The sequence below is a fragment of the Centropristis striata genome, chromosome 11, assembly GCF_030273125.1.
Source record: "Centropristis striata isolate RG_2023a ecotype Rhode Island chromosome 11, C.striata_1.0, whole genome shotgun sequence".
NCBI classification, from domain to species: domain Eukaryota; kingdom Metazoa; phylum Chordata; class Actinopteri; order Perciformes; family Serranidae; genus Centropristis; species Centropristis striata.
Window position 1 is genome coordinate 13,915,566 of NC_081527.1, and position 26,716 is coordinate 13,942,281.

The following is a 26,716-nucleotide window of genomic DNA, read 5'->3' on the forward strand; positions in this document are numbered from 1 at the left end:
AAGTAGGTTAGCAGGGTAGACTGAGAGGAAAGCAGGCGGAGAGTCAGAGCGCAGAGGGGGGGTCCGATCACCGGTCGTTCACCGTGGGACTATTCTGTCAAAAAAGTTGAGCCAAATCTATTCGCCAGTGCGCCGAGACGGTTACGATGCGATCCCAAGCGACTTTTTTCAAGCTTTTATTTTGCTCGGACTTGACCGAGCGATAGAGGAGAGCAGTTTCGCCTAGTTTTTTTCTTTCTTTATTTGGTCGTGCTTTACGAGAGCTGTCTGCAGCCGGGACGAAGTTAATATTTACAGAGCCAGTTCACTCTGGCTCCAGCGGTTTATTCTCCTCCTATCCTGTCACCTACATTAACCACATGTAGCCGAGTTTTTTAATCGTCCAGCCAAGAGAAAGAAACCATCAAAATGAGAGGTAAGTTGATCTTATGTTTTCGTAAATCCGTGCATGTTTAGTTGAACTTGGGGAAGATCACAGTGGGGTTTTGTACGGGCTTGAACGACCACATGTGTGCGCACGGGGGGACTTGTGTGCGCCTGTTTTTCTCCCAGTGCGCATTAATCCCTCATGACTGGATTATGGCTGCACAGAGCCCGAGGCTGCATGCTCCATACTGAAGTTGAGCATGTAATGTTAAACAGCTAAAAGCATATTGTTTCATGAGAATTTACTCAACCAGATTGAGTTTTGTATCATCTCTGAAGTGGGGGCATCAAGACTTCAATTGCACACATGCGTAATTTTGTAACTTTATGATTCATGGTTGTGCCAAATGTGTCTGTTTTTGAAGAAATGTGAGTTATATCTCACTTGGGAAACCTTCTATACCTACATTTTACCGGAGGACCCATGTTAGGAGTTATGCAATAAGGAGAGGGAGGGGCATGAGAGGAGTTGTTGTTAACCAAAACTGCAATTATGTAATCGAGATGTATTGAAGCTGATCAGGTATCTAGATAGCGATTCTATACCTAAATTGTGAATATTTTTGCACACACAGAACAGTGCATTAATTGGTATTTGTTGTCATATAGTCATACAATTTTTTAATATTTAATATATTTTTTAGAATTAAAAAAATTCTGAAGATGCTTGCAAACTTTTTTTTTTAATATTCTCTTTACTGAATCCGAGCAATGTCAGTGTAGTTTTGTGATGTTGTTGTGATGTGAAGGCTGTGCCAGCATGGCCGACTGTGTGACTGCACAGAGGGAGAGAGATCTGGCTGTTCCACTGACCTAGTTGTGTCACCCAACATTATACAGCATACACAGCGGAGGGAGGGGGGGAGGCTGCAGGAAGCGCCGTGCCGCCGGGCGTGCAGCGCCATGTGCGGTTACAGGCGCTCACTGACTTGGGCCTTCAACGTGTCGCTCCATGACAGAAGCTGAGCTTGAACTTGGGCAGACAGAAGCAGATAATTATTATTATTAACAAGAAAGGTTGTTTTTATACAGACATCTGATTTTTTTTAACGGTAAAACGGTCAAAATATATTCCTCAATCGAAAATGGTAGTATATTTATTAGATTTATATATTTATTATTAAGTATATTTATTAGAAATAAATAAGTTAAGTATTTTTAAAACATTTCTTGTGGTGAACATATCAAACAAATTGAAATTAAAACTCATCTTTATGCAGCGGTTTGTAGGACATTTGCAAACAAACACACCAGTTCAAATCATAATTAAATTGTCCTTGTCTTTATGTTTGCTCATGTGTGGTTGTGTTCTTGTGTAACAATCTTGTCTCACTTTTGTTATGCAGGACAGGAGATTAGCTGCATAGAGGTTTTTTTTTTTGTTTTTTGGCAGGGGAGGAAAGAGATGGATTATTTGGGGGAGGGAGGAAGAAGCAGAGGGGGCCTCTGGTGGAGGGAGGTTCCATTTCTGGCAGGATATCCAAATGTAAACAAACCACAGCCCTTTCTTAGCTCACTGCCCTGAAAATGTAGGTTTGTCTTTCAACCTGTCGTTTCCTCACCAGAAAAGCATGTCAGCACTTTTATCCCAGTTTGAACATGCAACACACATATTTGCAATCACGATAAATCCCAATTGTTGAGTCATTCGAACAACTCTGGCCTGAGTTTAACAGGCCTGCTGTGATGTCTGGAGCTCTGGCACTTCCTGTGGTTTACTGAACTGGATAACAGAGTGTACGTCTGCAGAATGTATTAATGCTTATTACATAAATACATAGTGATAGATCATAAGTTACACACACTGACACCCAATAGAAGAGGCCTAAGGAATTCTAATCCCCCTTGTGGGCCTCAGCTTGGCCTCTGCTGGTATTTGCATCTTTTAAAATAGAGCCTCTTGATTTGAATGCACCAGCAGCAGGACAACCGGTTTGTATAGATGCATTTTGTGAGTGAAGTCTCTGCAGTTTTATTTCAAGCAGTACCATCCTTATAGAGTAAAATCCAAATATTTAGTAAGAGCTGCGTGTTAGATAATCAATCAATCAAACTTTATTTATATAGCGCTTTTCATACATATAAATGCAACTCAAAGTGCTTTACAAAATGACACTGTGTGCTACAAGGCGTCAGGTGTAATCAGCGAGACACATTCTAGCAGAGGGTGTGAAAACAAACAGGGTTTTTGTTTTCATATCTGACAATACAGTATGTGCTCTCCTCGGGTTCATCTCCGCAGGCCTTGAGGCTTTTTAAACACCTCATGTTACAGAAAGAGAATCATCTGGAAAACATCTCCGTAACATGATTTCAAAAGATGAAGGGGCGACAAAGGCAACCACAGTGGATTGTTGTGATACAGCTTTGTGCTGCACTGTAAGCCTACACCCAACTGTGAGGCATGACACAACAAGTGCTTGAGCATTGCTAATACGTAGAGAGCTCGAGCACAAGGCCCCTCATCTCCCGTCGAGTGTGTTTTCTTGTGCTGTCAATCATTGTTATGCCGAGGTAATAAAAAAAATTAAAAGAACACCAGCTTCCATTGTGTCAGTCTGATGCTCAAGAGCATTCCACTTTAATCTGCATGCTACTGTGACTTGTGTAGTAATGCATGCATTAAACAGCATGCATTAAAATAGGTTATCGCATTATAAAACAGAGAAGTGATGTGTGCGTGGTATGTGTAGGTGAACATGTGGAGGGTCAGAATTCAGCCATATTTCTTTAAGATATGTTGACACAATGACATGAGGTTTATTGGCGGTTTGTTTCACATTCCACAAATGAAACACAAAGTCAGTGATTTGTCTCAGTCTCTCTTTACCCCACCCCGACTGAATAAGCCTTTTGTAGAGATAACGTGGTTACACATTTAGCTGGCTGATAAACGCACTGGGGCCAACATATTTGCAGTTGAAATGTTAAAGTGTCAGTTCTGAGTTTATTTTGTGAAAAGGCTTGGGTGTGCCTCACTAAAGTAGCTGTCCTACTGCTCAAACAGGGGCTGTACTTGGACACCATTTCTTTGTTTGCTATTTGTGTAACTTTAACTCATTAATCACATTTCACACTAGCATTTTGTTACTTGTGAGTCAGTGGGTGAAAATGTAAAGCACTGCATGCAGCCTTCATTCATCATGTTAGCAAAAAGCAGGATTGGTATTGATCTTCTTGGAATGCAGACTCTCTAGAGAGCTAAAGGTCAGATGCCTGAGACTGGTGTTAAAGCACAGGTTAGCAATGATATGCAGGGTTAAAGATAAATGTTGCTTTAACTTAAATGTGGCTCTTGCTGTTAAGAAAGCTCATTATTATTGGGTGTTTTCCTCATAACAGCAGTTTTCTGTAGAGATTAAATGATTAGTTAAAGAGAAGAGAATAATAAAAAGAATAATCCACAAAATGCACTTTTTCTAGCATCCTCACAAATAAAATTACCTTATTTTATTGTGGTTTTGATCTCTAGTGGCCTTAGTAATTGTGATAGGAGCAAGTCAGCAGATGTAGTGTCAAGAGTAACAAAGTCCGCATAGGGTTGAAGCTGAGGTGGATGGATGGGTCAAACAAACACAGGACTTTGACTCAGGAGACCACTGTTCACGTTGGGTGTCAAAGTAAAGAAATTGACTTATTTATGTTGTGTAACTTGTGTACATAAAAAGTATACTTATTTTGACTCAAACCATGATTTTTTCCTAAACCTAACCAAGTAGTTTTGTTTCAAAACTTTAAAATTGTTTAACATTGCAACAGTTTCACAACGTTAAAAAGAATAAAAGTCATATTGGTCATTTTGGGAGTCACTGGCAAACCACCTATTCAACCATATATGGTGTTTTTTTTGTGGTCTCATATGACAGTTAACCGAATAGAGTTGAATTATGGAAATTTTTGCCTACGTTTGGGCCATTTTCTCTATTTTAAATTTTTTTAATAACAAGATGATTAATTTATTAACTGCCAACTGCATCCCCCAGATTTATTTATTTTTTTGCCGCAGTGTTACAAGTCTTCAATGTGTCTCTCTTTATAGGTATTGATTCTTTGTAAGAAGATAATTGGTTTAACTAGATCATAATTTTTCATTCATCAGACAAGACCATTACATTAATACAAACAACATAAGGGATATACATATTTTACTGTATCTGGGCTCTGCCTGGATATCTGAAGAGTGTCAGAGAAGAAGAGTGATAAAACATGGAGCCTACGTGTGGTTGTAGGAACGGCGGTGGGTGGCTGGGCATCTGTGTAATTCTGGCTCTCAGCACAGGACAAGAATAGCTCGGGTTGAAGCAGAGGCTCAATGTCAAAGACTGGGGAGAGGGGAGTGGGCCGAATAGCTGACATTCAAGTTCAGTTTGTCTGCTTTTACTGTTGCCAGGTACAGTATGGCCTAATACAGTCAAATCAAATGTGTTTTCTTAAAACAGCACAGTGTTTGATTAAAAATCAATCTATATAGAAATAGTCTCATGGGGAATCAGTGGCAATCTGTGTTAGGTATTTGCTGAACTGGTAAGTGCAGTTGTAGAGTTATTATTATTGCTTTGTTTGTTTAATTCTGTTGTTATGTAACTACAAACATGGCCACTTTTGTGATATAATCTATGAGCCATCAGGGAAATGTTTTATGGGGATGTCTGAGCACCATTGTTCAGCTCCACCTTAAAACTGGTCTGCGGAGAGTCGGGATTGTGCACGCCTCCCTCCTCCCTCTCCCCCTGCAGTGGGAAAGTGTGTCAGTAGGACAGAATGTCCACATGGGCTGACAGGCTACAGCGCTCGAGTGACGAATGACTCAGCCAATACCAAAGAGGCTGCGAATGCTGCTCAGCCAGTGGGAAAGACGGAGTCTGAGGAGAGGCGGGTGTCAGTGTTGCTAGAGTGAGCCTGCTGAATGAGTGTTGTGAGGAATGCACACAGACGAGAGTTATATAATCATGAGAGGAGGGAGGGGTGAAGGGGGAACCTGAGAGAAAGAGAGGAAGGGAGGGAGGGAGATATTTTTCCATTGCATGCCTGCAGCTGCCCTGATCAGTTGGAGTATTTTAGTCAACAGTTTTAGAGAAGAGACAGCCGACCGTGTTAATAAAGGGAAAAAAGAAGTGGAAAGTTGTGTTTCCAGTACCTAAGAGTGCAAAGATTCCTCCTCAATCACATAAACCTAAGTGGTTTTTTCCTTACATCATTCTCACAAGTAATGGGATTTTGTAAATCAGTCCAAGATTGTACTTAGCAGAGCTGAGCAACAGCTATCTTATGATGTAGCTGCTGTTGTTTTTTCTTTGGTTAAGAAAGAAGGAGTCTTTGTCCATGTGTCATGTGTGCAAGTGTCATGTGATTCCCTATCTGTTTGTGTACTCTGTTGCCTCATGGGGGCCACATGAAGGGTGCAGAAAAACAGTTAACGGCAAGTTATCTTGTACTGCGAGTGTTTATTTCAGGACAGTTTGTCCGTAGGGTTTTTGCCATCAAGAGAAAAAGGATTAAAAATATGACTTAATCAATGCTGCATGGATCCACTAAAAGATGTGTTTCAGCCTCTGATTACTTGTGCAAAATAGGATGCGTTTGTTTCAGTTTCTAAAATATGTTTTTTTTTTTTAATTAAAATTAATTTTACAAAATGTGAAATGCAGCAAAGATGGTAAGATAAGAGAAAAATATTCTGTTTTAGGCCTCCACATGAAAGTAACTTCTGATATTTGCTGGCATTGAATTTACTCTTTGGGAGTTTCAAAGACACAGTCAACCCTGCTAATGAGATATGTTCCAACCAGTAGGACTGACCTTAGGATCACAGACTGTTCTCAGACTCAAAGAAGACTGACATGAAATGTATCTAAAGCTTCAAACATTGTCAATAAACAGTTAAAAACAAGCACAATCTTAAACTTTAGGAAGGGAGGCAAGGATAGGTGATTAATAAATTGATGTAACAGAGATAGTTAAAGCCTTGAAGCTGCATTTGTATCAGCTGGAGGCAGAGAGATGGCCTTCTTACAGAGCTCAGGGTACACAGAGTTACAGCGGTCCAACTGTGACACGATAAAAGCATGGGCGACCTTTTCAAGGTCTACAGAAGATACAAAGGAGCTAATTTTGGCCAAGATTAATAGCTGGAGAAAACATGATAGCACAACAAAGATCAGCAAACGAGAGAGCCGAACGCTGTGCCAGAAATCTCTGGCTTGTATTGCAGTGATGGAGAAGACTCCATGTATTAAAATAAAAAAGATTTAATATTTTTGTCATTAAGGAGGATTAAACAATGGATAATTTGGCCATCTTGTCAAGTTAAAGTAAGACTTACTGTACAGCTGTATCATTAATGCCATTGGAAATGGATTGTATGTTTTTGTCAGTATCCCAAATGGCTACAAATAAATAGAGATTATTAAGAGACACAAAACTGACTGCTGGATGTTACCAGAAGACATAGGGGGGAAAGAGGAGGAGGCCCCTTTTAAATACAACATTAACAACTTTTAAGCAGTGAGGAAAGAGCGAGACCATTAAAACCTGAGCTCTAGCCAAGGAGGATTAGAAGCAAACATTCACCAGAATCAGCATTTATCAGTAAATCATTATTCATTTTCAGGACAGTTGTAAGGTCCCCTGTCCAGGCTGTACCCCACCTATTGCCCAATAACAACTGGAATTGGCTCCACCCCCTGTGACCCGAGTTCATATAAGCGCTTACGGATTGTGGATGAATAAATAAATGTCAAAGATATTATTCCTAAAGAAAATAATTGACTAAATCTTGGATTAAGTCAGATGGGCTTCAGTGAAAGTGTGTGTTGTGTCTGACTCTGAATGAATATATCATGTTATGCAATGTTGTGTTAGAGTTTAGATATTAACCGTATTTTGGCAACAGTCCACACTATGACCTCAACTGTGTCTAACAGGCAAAAAATGTTCGCATATGACATATGTTTGACTGATTGTGTAATCTCTAGTTCACTTTGTGTGTAGATCTGACCTTTTGTTGTTTTTGGTTCTGCAGCTCAGATCGAGGTCATCCCCTGTAAGATCTGTGGGGACAAGTCCTCAGGAATCCACTATGGAGTCATCACCTGCGAAGGCTGCAAGGTGAGGAGGGAGCACAGAGAGTAAACCAGGCCACCAGGCTAAACGTCAACCAACCAGTTTTTATCTTAAATCTCCTTGTTATTAACAGTATTTTCATATGTGTTTTTGTCTATGTCTAGGGCTTCTTTCGTCGCAGCCAGCAGAACAATGCCATGTACTCTTGTTCCCGCCAGAGGAACTGCCTGATCGACCGAACTAACCGTAACCGATGCCAGCACTGCCGCCTACAGAAGTGTCTGGCTTTGGGCATGAGCAGAGACGGTAAACACACACACAGAACACACTGTATCCTCTTTGTAGACTTCCTTTAACCATGACGTTCAGCTGTAAATTTAAACATTTCCGACAGCTCAGTTTTGTCAAACTTTATCTTATACAGAGGATGTTAATTTGATGTGTTTCTGTAGCAATCCTAGTACGTGTTCCTTTAATTTAAAGCTGATACCAGGAGAATTTGAAGCCTTCAGCGCTTAAGTTTCACATCAGCTGTTAGAGGGCTCGCCACTTGTTGCCCCGTTCTGTTCGCTGCAGAGGGAAAACGTACGGTATACAGAGTTGAGATGATGAACTGTCATCATGCAAGCTGCATATAGTGACTGGAACATACAGTACTTATGGATAAGATGGCAGTGTGCGAGCCAGAAATATAACAATTAGACTGAGGTGACAGCTGTCGAAAACAGATGTGAAATTTATTGTTTGGCCACAGGAAAACCTCTCCCATGAATAAAATATGTAGCAATGTACTTAGTATTTACAGTGTAAGATATTCATGGTTATTTTGTTTTTCCTACTATAATAAAGTGTATTTTCTCTCTGCAGCTGTCAAGTTTGGTCGTATGTCTAAGAAACAGCGTGACAGCCTCTACGCTGAGGTGCAAAAACACCAGAAGTCCCAGGAGTGTGTGGGCTCTGTAGGCGGGGGTGCTACTGCTCTGTCCTTACCCAAGGAGGATGGTGTCTGCAGCGTTGCCGGGGACGACGGCGAAGAGGGTCTGAGCCGGTCCTACAGCAGCGGGGGCTCCAGCTCCACCCTGAGCGACCTGGATGACATCGCGGCGCTGCCCGACCTGTTCGACCTGCCGCTGACCCCCGAGGAGGCCAGCGAGTACTGCAGCCTGGACCTGCTCGGCGGCGGAGCAAGCACCGGGAACACCTCCAACTCATCTTCTGCTTCTTCCTCGTCCTCATCCTTGTCAAATCAGAATTCTCCGCAGCAGACCATGCTGGACGGGGCAGACGGCAGTGGGATCCAGCTCCTGCATTCACACTCTCATCCGCTGCTGGGACACACACATTCACTGCTGGACCAGCTACCAGATGACTGCTCAATAACAGACCTCGGTGAGTCCTGAAGATGACAAATAACAAATAATTTCTGCTTTTATTTAATTATTAAATACACAAATACAGAGTGTCACAGAGTGTACGACAATACCGTAAGTGCCTTAAGGGTTGTCTTTCAATTTACATGTAGAAAACCAGGCAATGCATAATCCATCATGGTTAGTCAGTGTTGTGCATGTTCACACTTTACAAGAGCTAGCTCATAGTTCAATTCGCAGATTGAAATGAAGTACTTCACATTCATAGTTCACAATTTTCAACTTAGTTCAGAGCCCCAAAAAATTTAAAATTAATTCCACTCATCAGCTAGCTTGTTAATTCCTCCATGCCTTCATGCTACACTGGTTACAAAAAATGTGCCAAACAAAGTTGTCACTCATCTGGTGTTAGCAAAGTTGTTAAACTTTCTCCTGTAGCTGCATTTTGAATTGCCAGTTGCAATTACATTATGCCATGCTGGTGTTGTGTCCAAGGCTGTTTCCCTGTCTATTAGTGTGTACCTCTACTTAAATCTGAACTAAACCTACCCTAAACACAGAGCAGGATGAGTTCATGCAGAACACTATAATTAATAAATAATAACGGTACTCTTGGTTAAAAAACAGAAAACAAAATATCATGCTGTACTGTTGGATCTAATTATTAAAAAATGCAGCAAAGCAACTGTTGTGGACATTTTGTTTTAATCTTTCCCCTGGCCAGCTTCTGCTTTTATTTCAAAATGGACAGTACATTATGAAGAAATTAAACAAAATGAAATAAAAGCTAATCTAATTTGAAAAACAACATTACATCAATAGAAAGCAAATATGAAGCATGAGGACATTTCTCAAAAACAGGTTAGAAAAAAAAGACTAGCCAGAATGGTACATGGCACAGAGAACAGCAAAACAGGATAAATATGTATTGGGCAAAACAAGCAGGGAACAAGTAATATGAAACAGCCACAAGACATACATCAACATAAGCACAAAAACAACAAATAAAGGGATCGAGGTGTAGAGGTATTTATAGAGTTAAGAAAGCAAAGGCATTTTAGAGAGCTGTCTCTGGAGGCCTTGTGGAAGAATAAATTTGTGTTTTATATTTACATCATTATGGTTGCTGGCAACAACAAGCAACAACGAGGCTTTACATAGGGCTCTGGGGACTTTTAAAGGAAGCAATGAGTAAATATTGTGACTGGTTGGTATTATAAGTGCAAGAGGTGGAAAAGATTCTAACAGCTGCAGAGATAAAACGAGTAGATGAGCCATTAACACTTAATCTTATCTGGGGCATCAGCTGCAAACATAACAGCAGAGTGGTGCAAAGCATCTAGTTACTCAAGGTCACACTGCCATGATCTGTGGATATGTAAATAATACCACTGTTACACTTAGAGCTGCTGTCACCACAAACACCCTGAGTGACAAAACACTAATGGTCATCTGTCTATGCTCTTTTTTTCTCTTCTTTTTTTCACAGAGCGCATCACTCAGAGTATTGTTAAGTCTCATTTGGAAACGTGTCAGTACAGCGCTGAAGACATGAAGAGATTCACCTGGGCACAATACGCACCGGAGGAAACACGTGCTTTTCAAAACAAGGTACATGATGCACACTTTAATTTTCTTTACTGGTATACTGCTTACACCACACATATAACATATTTTTAAAAATTGGTCTTTTGTAATATTACATTTTTTTTGAGATACTGAATTTTAGGTCTTCATTAAATGTAAGCCATAATCATTATAATTAGAAGAAATTAAAGAAATTGTGACATGAAAATTTTCATTCTGTGTGTAATTGATCTATATAATGTGTTATTTCCACTTTCTGAATTGAATTACTGACATAAATAAACTTTTCTATGATATTCTAATTTATTGAGATGCACCTGTATATTCAATCTCATGATGAACAACTATTAATAAGTTATGAATGCTAAGTGATTTCAATGGACTTTTTAAACTCATCTCTTTTTTGTGTTGTTTTTCCAGTCAGCCGAGTGGATGTGGCAACAGTGTGCGCATCACATCACCAACGCCATTCAGTATGTGGTGGAGTTTGCCAAACGCATTGCTGGCTTCATGGACCTTTGCCAGAATGATCAGATTATATTGCTCAAAGCAGGTCAGTGTACAGTCTAAAATGATCAGATCTCAAATGTTTAAAGCTGGGGTAGGCAGTTATCAGGAAAAGTCAAACAACAACAACAACAACAACAAAGCAGCTCTCTGTTGTATGCACCTCCCACCAGATGAGCACAGGTCTATTACTTAATGCAGTAACTTGTATGAGTATTAGTCTTTTTTTTAGTGTTTGTGATTGTGATCCTGATGCCGTTATATAGGAGCAATTCTATGATGACACATGTTTTATTGCATTTATTGTCAGACTCCTTTATTGACAAGTCTCTGTGCCTTGTTTGGGTGTCTTTGCAGCGTAGTTGCCAATGCTGAAACAGCAACATTTTCTGCAGGATTTTCCGCCATTGAATCAGACTTTCACCATCTGAAAGAACGTGCATCTGCATTTGTAGAACAGCCAATTGGAACCTCTCTCTGAAATGACCTGTGATTGGCCAAAGTCTCCTGTCACAGGCAAGGTTTTCTAAAGCTTGAAAACAGAGCCTAGATGAAGTGTAGAAGTCTAATTCTCCTACTACTGAATCACCATCTGCTGAAAGGTTATTATCGAATTTTGCCCAATGATGGCCAAAGAGAAAACTGCCTTCCCTAACTTTATAATTACAAAGTAAATTCTTGCAAAGAAAACAAAGTCTGAAACTTGCTAACTTTTGTTCCTTCCTGTTCTTTTTGTCTCCAACTCTCTCTTTTTGCCTTCTGTTTATTTGTTACCATAAATTACACATATCTGCTTCAAACACTGGGGTGAAAAACATAATTCCTGAAACAACATTTTCTACACATAAAATGTATATATTTGACAATAAATTAACTCTATGTAAATGCTTTGAACATTTTTGAAAAAAAAAACTGGATCAAAATGATTTACATTTTGTTGTGTTGTTTTGTTCTGTGCATGTTGGAGCATCTTGGACCCTCTCCGTTCCTCCCCCCTTCCCTCCTCTTTCTCCATCTCTCCGTGTCTATTCCTTTATCTGTGGCTCCCCATTTAGGTTGTCTGGAGGTCCTGCTGATACGCATGTGCCGAGCTTTCAACGTCAACAACAGCACCATTTTCTTCAATGGAAAATTTGCCCCGGCTCAGTTCTTCAAAGCACTTGGTGAGGATCAAGTAGTAGTTTTGTCGGATAATTGACATGGTGACACATGCAAGCCTCTTACATTTCTCACTAGTTATGTAAAGTCTTTTTCACACGCACTCTGTGGTAATCATTATCAATGCCTAAGAACACCTCTGCTCCGACAGAAATACATCTGCATTGACGGAAGTATTTCATTAATTTAAACGACCTGACTGTGGTAATTGCTCTTAAAATGACTCTATAAGGCAGTAATGTCAGATTCAACTGGGTTAAAAGAGACCTAATTGAAAGCCTCCAGCTGATGTTGGTTTCCTACTTCTGTAGCTATGCCTATTTAGTGCAACCAGAACTCTTTAACAATACAGCCTAATGGAAAAAACAAACCACATTTAACACACCAGTGTGATAACTCATTTAAGGGAAAATTACCCAAGTTGTGTCATTTAAAAGAGAATATTATGTCAGTTAATACAGAGGTTCTTGTGTGAGCTGTTGGAAACACTTGGGTCTTAATATGATTATAGAATTTTCTCATTAAGAAGAGACAGATTTTCCCATCTTGGCCAAAATAAGCGAACAAAATTAAAACACATGCCTCAATCATCCTAATTATCTCTTGGGTCAGTTAAATCAATTAAGCACAGTTATTAAAGTGTTTAATTTAGTATTGTTGTTAATTAATGTATTAATTTGCTGTCTCTATGCAGGTTGTGATGACCTAGTCAGTGCAGTGTTTGACCTGGGGAAAGGACTTTGTCGCCTACAGCTGTCTGATGAAGAAATGGCTCTGTTTAGTGCTGCAGTTCTTCTATCTCCTGGTGAGTGCTTTTTCACACAAACATAGACAAATACAAACTATCTAATGATGTTCTGTTGTCTGAGCAACCGTAGGATGTTTATTTTCAACATTTCCTGTTATAAATGTCTCATATACTGTATGTGGGTTTAGCTTAAGACCACAGTATAAAAAAAATACTCTATTAAAGTCTTGAATTCAAAATCTTATGTAAAAGTACAAGTATTAGCATTCAAATTTAAGTATATATGTGAGTGTTAAATCTTGACCTGAAAAGTAACTAGTAACTTCAGTTGTATCATAAATGTATAGGAGTCAATATATGAAAATACACAAATAAAGTACCTCAAAATTGTACTTGATTACTTTGTTATATCGACTACTGGATTCTGACTCATATTTCTGGGTTGCCAGTTTTAGAAAGCAACAAAAGGAACTTGGTTCATGACATCAACTCTTAAATAATGCTCAAAATCTTTGAAAGCAGCACCCCGCCGATCCTTTCTTCCTGAAAAGCCAGACAATAATTGAGTTCAAAGAAAAAGGATTTAGTAGAATAGTCTGAATTGGGGGGAAATGTTAAAAAAGTGATGTCTGAGTTTTAGAATATAATTCCATTTCATTGAATGGTACAGTCATAAAAGAAATAGAGTTTTGGATTATGACACAATATTTCAATCAGGAGCGCACACAGGGTGGTTACTGTCACAATGTGGATTAAAGTTACTTAAGGAGAAACAAAACTGTATATTAATGAATTTATATTTTGTTTCCTGTAGATCGACCCTGGCTAACAGAGGGACAAAAGGTTCAGAAACTCCAGGAGAAAGTCTACCTGGCTCTGCAGCACAGTCTACACAAGAGTGGTGCTTCAGACGAGAAACTGGACAAGGTAAACAGAAACAGATTCAGCTCTTCTTAAAAGTGTTAGGCGGAATTGTTAGAAAATCCTTGTTCTTAATGACATGGCAAGGTTATAATAGTTTTTGGATCATTAGTTTTAAAATTAATATCATTGTGAATTTTTGTTTTCAAATTCAGTTAGTTTGAGTTTGTTAGTTTTTTTTTTTAAATGCTTAGTTTTAGTTCTGTTTTGAATTAGTTTCAGTGTTGGTTTTAGTTTTTTTGTAATGGGGTAATAGTTGGGTGCGAAATTCAAAAAGTTCACAAAGGTATTTCCTTTACCTTATCCATGTTAGCTCCAATAAGGTTATTAACTCTTGCAGTTTGAGTGAAGTGCTGAACTTTTTGCAAGCAATCGACTCACATAGTCGTGTAGACATCCCAGTCTCAATAAACATATTTACCAATGCTTCCTGTATGAAAAAACTTGACAAAGATGGAAACAAAGGGCATTTTATTAGTTAGTTTTAGTTAGTTTTCTAACCACACAATACAGTTTCAGTTAGTTATCGTTATTTTTAAAAAAAATGTTTTTATTTTTATTTCAGTTCACAAAAATGTTTTTTCAATTCTATTTTTTTTCAAAAAAAAATCGGCGATGGTCTCATTTTTTGAGTCATGTTACAGTCCGTTCACACATACAAAACTATTAATGGATGTTAATTGTTGACACACATGCATGAACTTACCTTTTATATATTCTGTCCCCACAGATGGTGTCCAAGCTGCCCACAATGAAGTCCATCTGTAACATCCACATTGATAAACTCGAGTTTTTCCGTTTGGTCCACCCGGAGACCGCCTACAGTTTCCCACCACTGTACCGGGAAGTGTTTGGCAGCGAGATGTCTCTGCCAGACTCCACCAACAGCTAGACAGGCAGATAGACAAACAAGAGAGATGGACAGAGTGTATCAAGAAGTAGGGAAGCAAAAAAGGAGAGACAGAGAAGGATAGAGATGTTGAAGCTCAACAACCAGCAGTTAAGAGACAATCCAGGACGTTAAATACTCCGTCTCCAATGATCCCAAAGTAGTCCTCCACTTTCCCAGCAGGCAAAAGCACCTTACACTACAGACCACACATGCTCATGGTCCTCTGCATATTGTAGCATTAACAACAAGCGGATGGGCATTGTAATAATAATAGCCTACTTGCCATGAGACAGCTCCAAGCTCTAACACTTATTTAACATCAGATCCACTGTGGATCACCCAACCAGTAATGAATGTACCTCATCGATAAGCACCAGTGCACAAGCCAGAACACAACAACAGTGAATGTACAACCCTGCCACTCTGAGACAGAGTTTTACACATAGTATTAGAATGAAGTCATGTTTCCACAGGCCTCACTATTAATACAGCTCTCAGCAAACATTTCTCTCTATATAAATACATCTCAGTATGGTACGCCTGCGTATTCATACATACAATATCCTTGTACTGACCATCACTTAGGGACCAAGATCATGAGTCATTTTCTCTGAAAGAAACACAGATATGACATGACTCACGGCTTACTGAGAACCATTTTCACACACATTTAGACAGTGTTCGGTGCTGCCTTTTTTTGTAGGCTAATGCAAAGAGAAACCTCAGTCCCATGCACCCCTTTCCTTGTAAATGCCACTTAGAGACAGGAAAAGATGAAATTATCTTTAATTTATATACACATTTATAAACAAATATTTTAAATAAGAATGTAAATAGATGACTATATAAGTATATGGAGAGAGTTAGAATGTGTGAGTTCAGTTCAGAGAGAAAGGGAGAGAAAGGCGCATAGAAAGATGCAGAGAAAAGATGGACATTTCATGAAAGCTGATATATGGACTCAAATCGTATTCTGGACTACTTCCTCTCTTGACAGTACTCTCAGGTTTCCATGGCAACAATCCCCTCTTGCCCTGACGGCCCAGCCGTGTTAGGCGCTGTCGTCACGCAAGCAACGGGGTGGACACTTGTTGCAGATGCGACACAGCAGGGGAGGGGGCAGTGTACCCACACAAAGGCGGAAAAACATTGCCTTCGTCTTGCATTTAAACTGAAAGCTTTCAGTCGGCGCTGTTGCTGCCCCCGTAAAGAGACAAGAGGACAAACAAGGACACTAAGGAAAAGAGGAAGCAAGGCAAAAGATGACTTCATGAACTGTATATTAAAATGGGATATACAGGGTCCCCCCTCCCCCCACCACCTGTTTCTAACCAGCAGTCAGTACAGTGGGTGTAGTATAATTGTCTTTCACTCATAATGTTTCAGTTCGTTAAAAGCAGGAACAACGATGATCCATAATATGTATCATAAACCCTCCTTTGCTGGTTGGAGCAACTGTATTATTTTGTACATTTGCTGTTCCTATCTCCTTTAGTCCCAAACCCAACACTTGTCCAAACACCAAGCACTTATACTTTCCTCTTCCTCACTGGACACTATTCTAAGGCCAGACAGAGCTACCAGCTGCCCCCTTGAGTTGGGCCCCAATGCCAGTAAGACTTAATTTTTCAGTCAATCTGTTTTGGTTATTTTTTTAAATATTTTTTTTATTCCATATCCGTCACACAAGATCATCCATAACTGTTTACACTTTTCATGTACATAATTAACATGCTCTCTGAAGGTTGATATGATGGTGATGATGATGATGATGATGATGTTGATGATGATAATGTCTTACTCGGGGTGCTGTGAAGTTCTTGAGCAGAGTCTGAGGACCTGCCGCTCAGGGAGCTAGCTGTGGTCTCTTGTCCCTTTATTACCAGTGTCGTCGTTTAGCCTCGTGCTCCTCACACCTTTGCACCTAAGATGAGACCCATTACCATAATCACTGTGGAAGTAAGTTCTATTTTTGTGAATGTTACTCACAAAGTGTCAAAGCCCTTCCCGTTTGTCCTAATATTGTGACATCAAATTTACAAGACATAGGAATTAAAAAACAACAACGACTAAATCAGTTAGAGTTAAAGATGAATTCATTATTAGGGTTTAATGTTTCTTTTTGCTGTGATTTTCATTTATTTGTCAGTCTTTTATCCACCTTTTTCTTTGTGTCTCCACTTTTGTCTTGTAAAGTCAGTGATCTATTTTTTTTAATTGAAGAAAGATTAGGTACAAACAAAAAAAAGAATAGTTTGTCTCCCTTCTCTTTCCCTGTATGACAAAATGTACAAGAGGTATATTACTAGTCCAAGAGTAACTGAGTTACACAGCTCGATATATATTGTTGTCCAATGGGATACATTATATGTGGTTTTAAGAATGTAATAAATGGTTTCTTTTTCTTTTGAAATGTTTTGTTGAGTCTTATTTGAACTTGAATTTGGCTTTCATGTTGATATTAGGGGTGGGACAAATTATAAATATCGCTCTCTTTTGTGATACATTATCGATACCCCAGTAACATTTATATTTTTTATTAACACATGCAAGTGCTCTAAACAGATTTGCCAGGAATTTGACTATATGACGCCTTGTGGTGGAGGTTGTCAAATGAACAAGGGTAAACTTGCACTGAAAAAGAAACTCACAGAAATTATCTAATCTCCTAATCAGTTTCTAAAATCACTAATCTGATATTCTAAATCCTGCAATTGTAAATAGTCAAAACCTATAACCATTTTGAATCACAGACTAGCATTTGTATTGTTTGCATACCGTTTCCCTTCCATGTCATTAGTTGACAAAAAATCCATTGACCACTACGTAACCATTCTCTGGTTGCAGCTTCTTCAATATGAGGATTTGCTGCTTGTCTCCAATATAAATACTAAATGTCAAATCATAGCCTAACCTCTACAGCTGAACGTGAAAGTTCTAGTCTACCTTGGAAAAAGTGGTTTGGCAAAAAATGATTAACCTAAGTTCTTTTAAATTTTTTATTTTTTTCTGGAGTGTCAATCCCTTCCCAAAGAGTTCCTCAGTGAATGTAGTTTTCTCAGACTGACTAAAAACTTTGACTTGGAAATTGTGATTGACAAAAAAGTTAAAAATAGGAATCCAACATGTATATCAGTACCAATAAATGATTGGCCACCAGTATGAATGTGTGTGTGAATGGGTGAATGAGTGTAATGTGTAGTGTAAAGCGGATAAAAGCGCTATATAAGTGCACCCCATTTACCATTTAAACTATCGCAAGTAAAATATCTGCCGATAGTACGAAGCCATTGCTTTGACTAAATAAATGCAGCATCTACACCCTCCAATACAGTAGGTTTTTAAAAACAAAAATGCATTGACTTGTATGATTGGACAGATTACGTCAAAGTATTTAATTTGAATTCTTAGAGAGAATGGTAAACAAAAGACAATTTTCTTGTGTCTTGTGTTAGTGATGTCACTTAGATTTGGTTAGGTCAGAGATCCATCCATTTTCCACCACTTATCCGGGGCCGGGTCGCAGGGGCAGCAGGCTATGCAGGGCATAGACATCCCTCTCCCCAGCCACAACGTCCAACTCCTCCTGGGGGACCCCGAGGCATTCCAGGCCAGGCGAGAGGTATAATCCCTCCACCGTGTTCTGGGTCTTCCCCGGGGCCTCCTACCAGTTGGACGTGCCCGGAACACCTCTAACGGGAGGTGCCCGGGAGGCATCCTTACCAGATGCCCAAACCACCTCAGCTGGCTCCTTTCGATGCAAAGAAGCAGCAGCTCTACTCCGAGCTCCCTCCAGATGTCTGAGCTCCTCACCCTATCTCTAAGGCTGAGCCCAGCCACCCTACGGAGGAAGCTCATTTCAGCCGCTTGTATCTGCGATCTCATTCTTTCGGTCACTACCCAAAGCACATGACCATAGATGAGGGTTGGAACATAGATGGACCAGTAAATCGAGAGCTTTGCCTTCCGGCTCAGCTCCTTCTTCATAATGGCGTTCCGGTACAACGCCCGCATTTCTGCTGACGCCGCACCAAACTGCCTGTCCATCTCACACTCTGTTCTACCCTCACTCGTGAACAAGACCCCTAGATACTTGAACTCCTTCGCTTGAGGCAGTACCTCTCTCCCCACCCAGAGGGGGCAGTCCACCGTTTTCCGGCAGAGAACCATGGCCTCAGACTTGGAGGTGCTGACTCTCATCGCAACCACTTCGCACTTGGCTGCAAACTGCCCCAATGAGTGCTGGAGGTCCCGGTCTGATGAGGCCAGTAGAACCACATCATCTGCAAAAAGCAGAGATGCAATTCTTAGGTCACCAAACTGGATCCATTCATCCACCCAGCTGCGCCTTGAGATCCTGTCCATGAAAACCATGAACAGAATGGGAGATAAGGGGCAACCCTGGCGGAGGCCAACATCCACCGGGTATGCCGAGTATGCGGACACAGCTCTCACTTTGGTTATATAGGGACCGGATAGCTCGTAGCAACGAGCCCGGTACCCCATATTCCCGCAGTACCCCCCACAAGACTCCCAGAGGGACACAGCCGTAGGCCTTCAATCGGCCGGAGCCTCCTTTCCAGCACCCTGGAGTAGACTTTCCCGGGGAGGCTGAGCAGTGTGATTCCACGGTAATTGGAACACACCCTCCGGTCCCCCTTTTTAAAAGGTCAGAGATATGGAATATTAAATGATACATCTTTCTTGCTCTTAAATGTGTACAAAATACATATTATGAATTTCTTAAAGTACCTTAAAATTTGCAGTTGAATGAGAAGCAGATATAGGTATTGATTGAAAAAAATCCAAAATATGCATCTCTAGTTAAATAACTAACACTTCCTAGAGACTCATTAATATTTTTCTATGGTTTGCTATAAATCAAAAGTAGACTGCAGCAAAACACAGAAATGTTTATGGTGTTAATGGATGTCTCAGTTTAAGTCAGCAATTAATGAATTATTTTATTTTTCAAAGAAGGATGTTTGGCTGCATGATTAACCCTCTAGAGTCCATGAAATCACAGGCACATTACTTCTTCATGACGCGAAGAGATAAAAAATTAAGCAACGTCGAGCCTTGCAATCAGCTTCCCTCTAAAGTTCTGGCTTGAAACTCCACACCAGATTTTTTTTTTTTGATTATATTCGACCAAGTAAAATCGGAGACAATGTCAAATATATTTAGTATAAAAATATAGAACTAGAGATTATCCTCATTAGGGCCTCGGGGCAATCGCACCGAGCACTGGTCCCATACAGCAATAGCTGTAGGGACCAGTGCCCCCGAGCACTATTGTTATACTGTGGATTTTTTCTTCTTCCTCTTCCGGACGCAATTTCGTCCCGCTACTAGTCCTACAACTTGAAGAGTTGCAGGACAAATTATATATCAAAACGTGCGGTTTGATCTGTGTGCTATTACTTTTCTCTACAGAATACGAATTTTTCGCGATGTAAGTCGCGAAAAACTGCCCAAAATTTTGCATTGAAATGAATGGGACGGCCGACAAAAAATGAGCGAAAAAGAGCAATAATTGGAGATTTTTAAACGTCTACTTCTCCGGCATAATTTCACCTAGAGACTCCATTTAAACTTTAAACAGTAGACACAAGTCTTGTGTATTGGTGTATCAATCCACGTTTCGATAGGTCATATAGTTTTTTATCAATCCCTGTTCAATGACCATGATCATTTTTGGAGAAATTCTGAGATTATAATGGGTGTGTATTGCACGGAATGTTCGTGTCACAGTGTGTGACATCATCGCCAGAGTGTAGAGGGAGAGAAAAAATTGTCAAAAAATAAATTTGAAAACTGCGCTCCAGGCCGCAAATTCCACTCTACAGAAATCATTTTACATAGAAACGTAGGAAAATTTGTCTTCTCACTCACAATCCTCTGGTAAAGCTGTCAGAGTTATAGTTTGGGCGTACGATGCACAGATGTGCCATCAACACCCATCAACAGCCTCATTGGCTCCCATATTAAAAACGCAGGAAGATTTCTGAAAAAAAAAAGTTTTTTTAGGTCGCTCTAACAAAGCTATTTTTTCATTTTTCTTTAAAAAAAACATATGTAGACGTTCAGGAAGAACTCAGGACGCTCAAAGTGAAGTCGGATCAATGATAGGTATTATGGTTTTGCCAAAAATGCTTTCTGTTCGAGGACAGAAATTGCAGTCTGTCCACCTCTGCTTTCACTGGAACAGGTGTCAGTTAATTCAGTTGATTGCTTTGATCTGATTGCCTTTGATCTTTGATGTGATTACAGTTACAGATACACACACGGGCGTAAACGCGCACATTCCTCACACATGCTTCAAAAACACACACACAGACACACACAGACACACAGGTAACTTTATGTGATTTTAATTACACACACATACACACACACACAGGTTACTTTATACGATTTTCGCTGCACACACACACACACAAATACACTTACTCACACACACACACACACACACACACACATTTTGAGGTTAAAGGGCATAGTTTGAAATCTCTGAAGGTTCTCATCATAGTGTACACAGACCGGCAGTAGCCCCCGTGGCCCTTTCAGAATTTCCCCAGAGGAAATTTTCTAGTTTTACCTGTTATATGTAATATTTGCATCCTTGATTCATATTTGCAACATTTAAAATTCTGTGTATTGAAATATAATTTTCAAGATCAGATTTTATGTTTTCTTTTGTTTCTTTTGGTCTCAAAATTTTTATCAAGTAAGTCAAAGTTAAAAATTAATTATCAGGACATATAGGTGAGGTAACGCTGAAAAAACTGATACCAACATGGCATGGTAAAGATTTTTTGACATTTTTTTTTAAAGGACATTAATAGCCAAATATTTCAGAATGTTAATGTTTGTGTGTGAGTGTGTGTGTGTTTGACCCACTTTATCCACCAGGATGGAGCCTCCCACTTGAAGCTGGGGCCAGGAAACTGTGGTTGCCTAGCAAGTTTTACATCCACGGTGCAAAGTTTGAAGACGTGTAGCTCGACTGTTGTCTGTGCTGTAAACTCCAAACTCCCTGCAACTTTTTAGACCACATTTCCCCCGTCGAGGTCCAGGTGGCAACACCGAAAGTGCAAGATGTCTGTCGCAGGATTTAAGAAGCAGTTTTACAAAGCGAGTCAGGTAAAAAGAACGACTTTTTAAAAAAACATTAGCCGGTAGCTTAGCTAACGCAAGCTAACCTAGCTAACTAACTCTAGCGTTACTTTTAGTGCGAGTTTACGCTAGCTTCAAGCTAACTTTAGCTGATTAACCAAAGTAGAAAACATAGGTAGTTCACGATAAACCTCTTTTCTTTGGCTGTATACTAGCTACATGAGACGATTTAACTTGCTGAAAAGTTGTTAATAAAGTCAGTAACAACTGTCAAACAGGTAGCGTTAACCCTTCACGTTACGTTAATGTGGCTAACGCTAATCTAGAGAGTTCGCAAATTGACGTTTGTAACGTTTATAGCGTAACGTAGCTAGTTAACTTTACTACAACTGACGCTAGCATTAAACATGGCTATTTCCCTAACACTTCCAATGTCAGACTTTTTATATTATAAAAACTTTCCTTCAGCATTGGGTAAATTAAGTTATTCGACGATAAGTTAATTGTTGATTAAAATTAACGCACAAGAACAACGCTAATTTGTCAAAGTAAAGATAGACACAGAAGTCAGGCATTAAAGGGATATGTTTCGGGTTTGATAGAGATAAGGTATGTGATGGTTAGTGTTTGGTTTCGTCCTGTTTTGTTATGATGTTGAGCAGCAGGTTGTCGTCACTTAAGCGTTAATACCCTAAAGTTATGTTCAGTGTTGCTATCTCTAACGCGTTGGATTACACAATGTTTTCAAAACACTTGTCTCAAGACAAATTGGTCAATGTGTTGTTACTGTACTAAATGTCCAATTACACAACACATGTTTGCTGTCATCTCTCAGCCTTTAGTGTCGCCTGTGTTTCTAACAATAGAACTAAACTGGCCTGTTAGCCATGGCTAACTTATTAAATTTAAGTCATTATCTATCTATCTATCTATCTATCTATCTATCTATCTATCTATCTATCTCTAAGGATCCATAAAGTCATACAGGCTCTGATATTATTTACAATCATATTGAGTATTAATTCCAGGCTGTTGTTTTTTTACTTTGGCATTACTGTTTCCACTGCTGAACATCTCATTTTGGCATATATCTCCAATTTCCTTTGACACTGTCAGTGTGACAGGCGTAGGATGCATGCTAAACTGAAAGCAAAAGTTTACACTGACGCCAGATGGATCTGTAAGATAAGAGAAGTCAAAATTCAAATTTTTATTCAAATGTAAGTGACTTGACAACTTGTCAGTCAAATGTCTCACTGCCAGATTCTGTACAGACATTAAAAGTAGTCTGTAAATATTGGATTTATTCAGTCAGGTTTGTCTTGTGCTTCCAAATTTCAAATGGCACTCATCCCTTTTAGGAAAGAAATTATACTCTTGGCTCTTAAGAGAGTTAAAAGTCAAACCGGCCACCACAAACATGATGATCAACAAGCCATTGCTTGCAAAGCGGGTGACCTGTGTTTTGATGACATCTGCCTTACAACTGAAGCCTCCTTTCTTTGTGGGCGTGTAATGGAATCCAAGTTATGTGAATAGTCTGCCCAAACCAGCTTCTAGTTCTTAAGTAATAAAATAGGCAACGCTTTAGTCAGGACATTGACAATGCAGCAGTAACAACAAACCAGGGGTGTGCACATAGAAACTCTTATATTCCATATAAGATTATAAGTGCAGGTTGACTACTAAAACCACAGTCCTGTCATGTTGGCCAACTCCCAACTCAAAAGCCCCATTGGGACGTACAGTATAGCTGGACCTATGCTGAACATACTGTCCTCTGTTAGCACAGGCCTGGCCAACAAGCCATTTCAGTCTATGGAAAGAAAGACAGGGTAGGATAAGATAAACAGTTCTGTAAGTTAGTTGCCTAGGAAGCTCCATGCCACACTACCATAAAAAATATACTTGATTCAATCAGTGATTTGACAGAACTATCACCTAAGTTGTGAAACAAACGTATATAGCTGAAGCTGTGCACATGGTGTTTAATATTATGCGCTTACTGTTTCATTTTATTTGACCATCATTGTCGTTGATAAACAAGACTAAACCTACTAATTTTTTAGTCTTTAAATATGTTGTGGATATGACTGTCTTATTAACCTCCACATTTATTTGACTTATTTAGATTAAGCTTTTACCTATTTTAACACACAAAATGTATAGTCTAGCTTTATAATCTAAAGCTAAATGTCATATAACTGGAACTACAACTCGAGTTTTTCAAGATGGGTTACATACCAAAGTCACACAGGGATGAGTGGATTTATCAGTCATGAAAGACAAAAAAAACCATGTCCTGGCAATTATAAAGCCAGATGGAGTGCTGAAAATGTGTTTGTGTTTGAATTTTACAAATCTACATGCAGCAACTCCACATCTGGCGCCAAGCGATTCATTAATTGCAATTAAAATGCTGTTTATTAGACTTCATAATTGGGGAACATGTGGGGCTAAATTAAATACCATGAATCAATTGGCAATCAGTGCTTAGGGCATTTTCCAAGCCACTGACTGCTTCATACAAAATAACTTAACCAAGCCTGTGTGTTGTATAAACGAGAGAGATTGATTGATCCATCTGCTCATAGAGTTTTATGTGCAGTGTGGTGCCGACAGCTGCACCAAGTTGAACCAAATGAGAAAACGCATGCACAATGGGTCTCTGTTTGGCCTGCCAGCCAACTGCACTGGATTTTAGAGTGTGTTGCTCTGGATGAGGAATGGAGAACGTATGTGCCATGTGTAAGTCAGGATATGAATCGAGGCAAAGATGAAGTTAGCATGTGTGTTTAGTAAAAGTATCCATGGATGTGGTTGTAGTGTAGGAAACTGCAATGTGTGTGCTGACCCAGTGGAAAAAAAGAAAACCCTTGGTAGAATTCCTTCTGTAAGGGAGGCTCTCACTAAAGAAGTCAAGTTTTCAGCATTCATTTCCTCATTCAGACTTAACTTTCCTCCACTGATGGAAAACATGGGTATGTCTTGGAATTTAAGAATTCTGTTAACCAGACCTGGAAAAAAATATGGTGAGAATAGTTAAATATCCATTAAAGTTTGAAAAACAGATAGAGAAGGTCAGACTCAAGCCTTGAGCAAACTGCTGATCAATTCCAGTAATGATGTTCTGAAGTTGACTTCCCACTTGCAAATACAGTGGAAGCCAGTAAACTCATATTATAAATACAAATTTCAAGGGGTTAATCAATATTTTATATTCTTATATGACCATGTCTAGTTTGTCAGGTTAAGCACGAAATGTGGAATCCTTAAACTGTTCACCCATCAGTCGGCTTCATTTTTCTGGTTTCTCTGTGTTCACAGATGGTGAGTGAGAAGGTTGGAGGTGCAGAGGGAACCAAACTGGATGAAGACTTCAAGGACCTCGAGAGGGTAACACATACATTTTAAAATACATCTGTAATAAACATGTAGAATTACAATAAGTTATTTAGTTTTACTGAAAGTTAAATGATATCATCCAAGTTTTCAAACTCTCAGAGGCAAGCAACTCAGCATGTGCACACACATAATGCATAAGTTGTTGTCTCTCTAACTTGTACCACTAGAAAGCAGATATTACCAGCAAAGCAGTGGTGGAGGTCCTCAACAAAACATCAGAGTACCTCCAGCCCAACCCGGCAACCAGAGCTAAGCTTTCCATGCTCAACACAGTGTCCAAAATGCGTGGGCAGGTCAAGAGTCCAGGCTACCCCCAGCCTGAGGGACTCCTGGGGGAGTGCATGACTAAGTATGGACTGGATATGGGCGAGGACAATAACTTTGGTAAGAACAGTGGAGGGAGTATGAAATATAGGGTGTAAATAATGTACTGTACATATAGTGTGTGTTTGTTCAGGGGGTGTCGATTAATCTGGTCAGTAAACATGCCTCACAATGTCCCACACTCCCTAATGCTGGTATTGTGCATGTATGTGTACTGCAGGTGGGGCGCTAATAGACATCGGGGACTCAATGAAGAAGATGGCTGAGGTCAAGGACTCTCTGGATATTGATGTGAAGCAGAACTTTATTGACCCACTGCAGGCTGTTGCAGAGAAGGATATCAAAGACATTCAGGTAGAATCAAAGAGGTGGTGTGCCCCGGCAATGACTAATGAGCTCCGCAGTCAATGTGGTTGTGTGTCTTGTGTTTTATAACTATCATAAACAAGTGAAAATCTTGGACAAAAAATGATCTCTGTATCCCAACTCTTTCATCCCCTCAGCACCACCTTAAGAAGCTGGAGGGCCGCCGCCTCGACTATGATTATAAAAAGAAACGTCAAGGTAAAATCCCAGATGAAGAGCTCAGACAGGCCCTGGAGAAGTTCCATGAGTCCAAAGAAATGGCTGAATCGTCCATGCACAACCTGCTGGAAACAGATGTGAGTAACGTGTAGTCTAGTCTTGCTTTACTTTGAATTACAGATGGCACATTCAAACCTACTGGACTTGTTTATAAAACTGCAAACACTGAAACTGGTTGACCACAAACTTTTTGCTCTTGCAACCAATATTGCTGCTCCATTTCAACTATGTCGAGCTGAAAAAAATAGATGTAGGCTGCAGATTCAACTGTGGTTTTCTGTCGAAACTAAACGGAAACTTAGCCTGGTCCCCCTCCACACTGCACTGGACTTTTACATGCAGATGAGCGATGGGAGCTTCTTGAGCTACACATCCAGAACAAGCAAATATTTGGGTATTCAGTGTAAATTACTACTGAAGCTTGGGTTGAATTGGCATATAATATAATGGTAAATGAATGTAATGAATTATTTTTATGCCCTTAAGAATGAGTTACACTGGGGGCGTCCCGGTGGCTCACACTGGTAGAGCGCATACCATTAAGGCTGAGTCCTTCCTGCGGCGGACCCGGGTTCGAATCCGACCTGAGGTCCCTTTGCCGCATGTCCTCCC

General features: G+C 39.8%; 2 protein-coding genes and 1 long non-coding RNA gene across 4 annotated transcripts in view; 2 read left to right on the plus strand and 1 right to left on the minus strand.

Annotated features, from left to right (window-relative positions):
• On the plus strand, positions 1-17,084 carry LOC131979842 (nuclear receptor ROR-beta-like). The gene is made up of 10 exons (XM_059343893.1): positions 1-415; positions 7,448-7,533; positions 7,653-7,794; positions 8,356-8,877; positions 10,348-10,469; positions 10,866-10,998; positions 12,008-12,115; positions 12,805-12,915; positions 13,673-13,785; positions 14,510-17,084. Exons 1-10 carry the CDS (start codon positions 409-411, stop codon positions 14,669-14,671), a joined length of 1,506 nt encoding a protein of 501 aa, XP_059199876.1. The 5' UTR covers positions 1-408; the 3' UTR covers positions 14,672-17,084.
• On the minus strand, positions 8,707-21,713 carry LOC131979851 (uncharacterized). The gene is made up of 3 exons (XR_009395154.1): positions 21,575-21,713; positions 14,486-14,667; positions 8,707-8,884 (listed from the first exon to the last, which is right to left on the minus strand). It is a non-coding gene; the product is annotated as an uncharacterized LOC131979851 (long non-coding RNA).
• The window catches only part of LOC131979846 (endophilin-A2-like), a 7,707-nt gene continuing 2,667 nt past the window's right edge, over positions 21,677-26,716 (plus strand). For both annotated transcript variants that reach the window (XM_059343898.1, XM_059343899.1), the window contains exons 1-5: positions 21,677-21,817; positions 25,118-25,186; positions 25,363-25,579; positions 25,740-25,873; positions 26,023-26,181. In XM_059343898.1, coding sequence (XP_059199881.1) covers positions 21,773-21,817; positions 25,118-25,186; positions 25,363-25,579; positions 25,740-25,873; positions 26,023-26,181 — 624 coding nt within the window. In that variant the 5' untranslated portion in view covers positions 21,677-21,772. The remainder of the gene's footprint in view (positions 21,818-25,117; positions 25,187-25,362; positions 25,580-25,739; positions 25,874-26,022; positions 26,182-26,716) is intronic.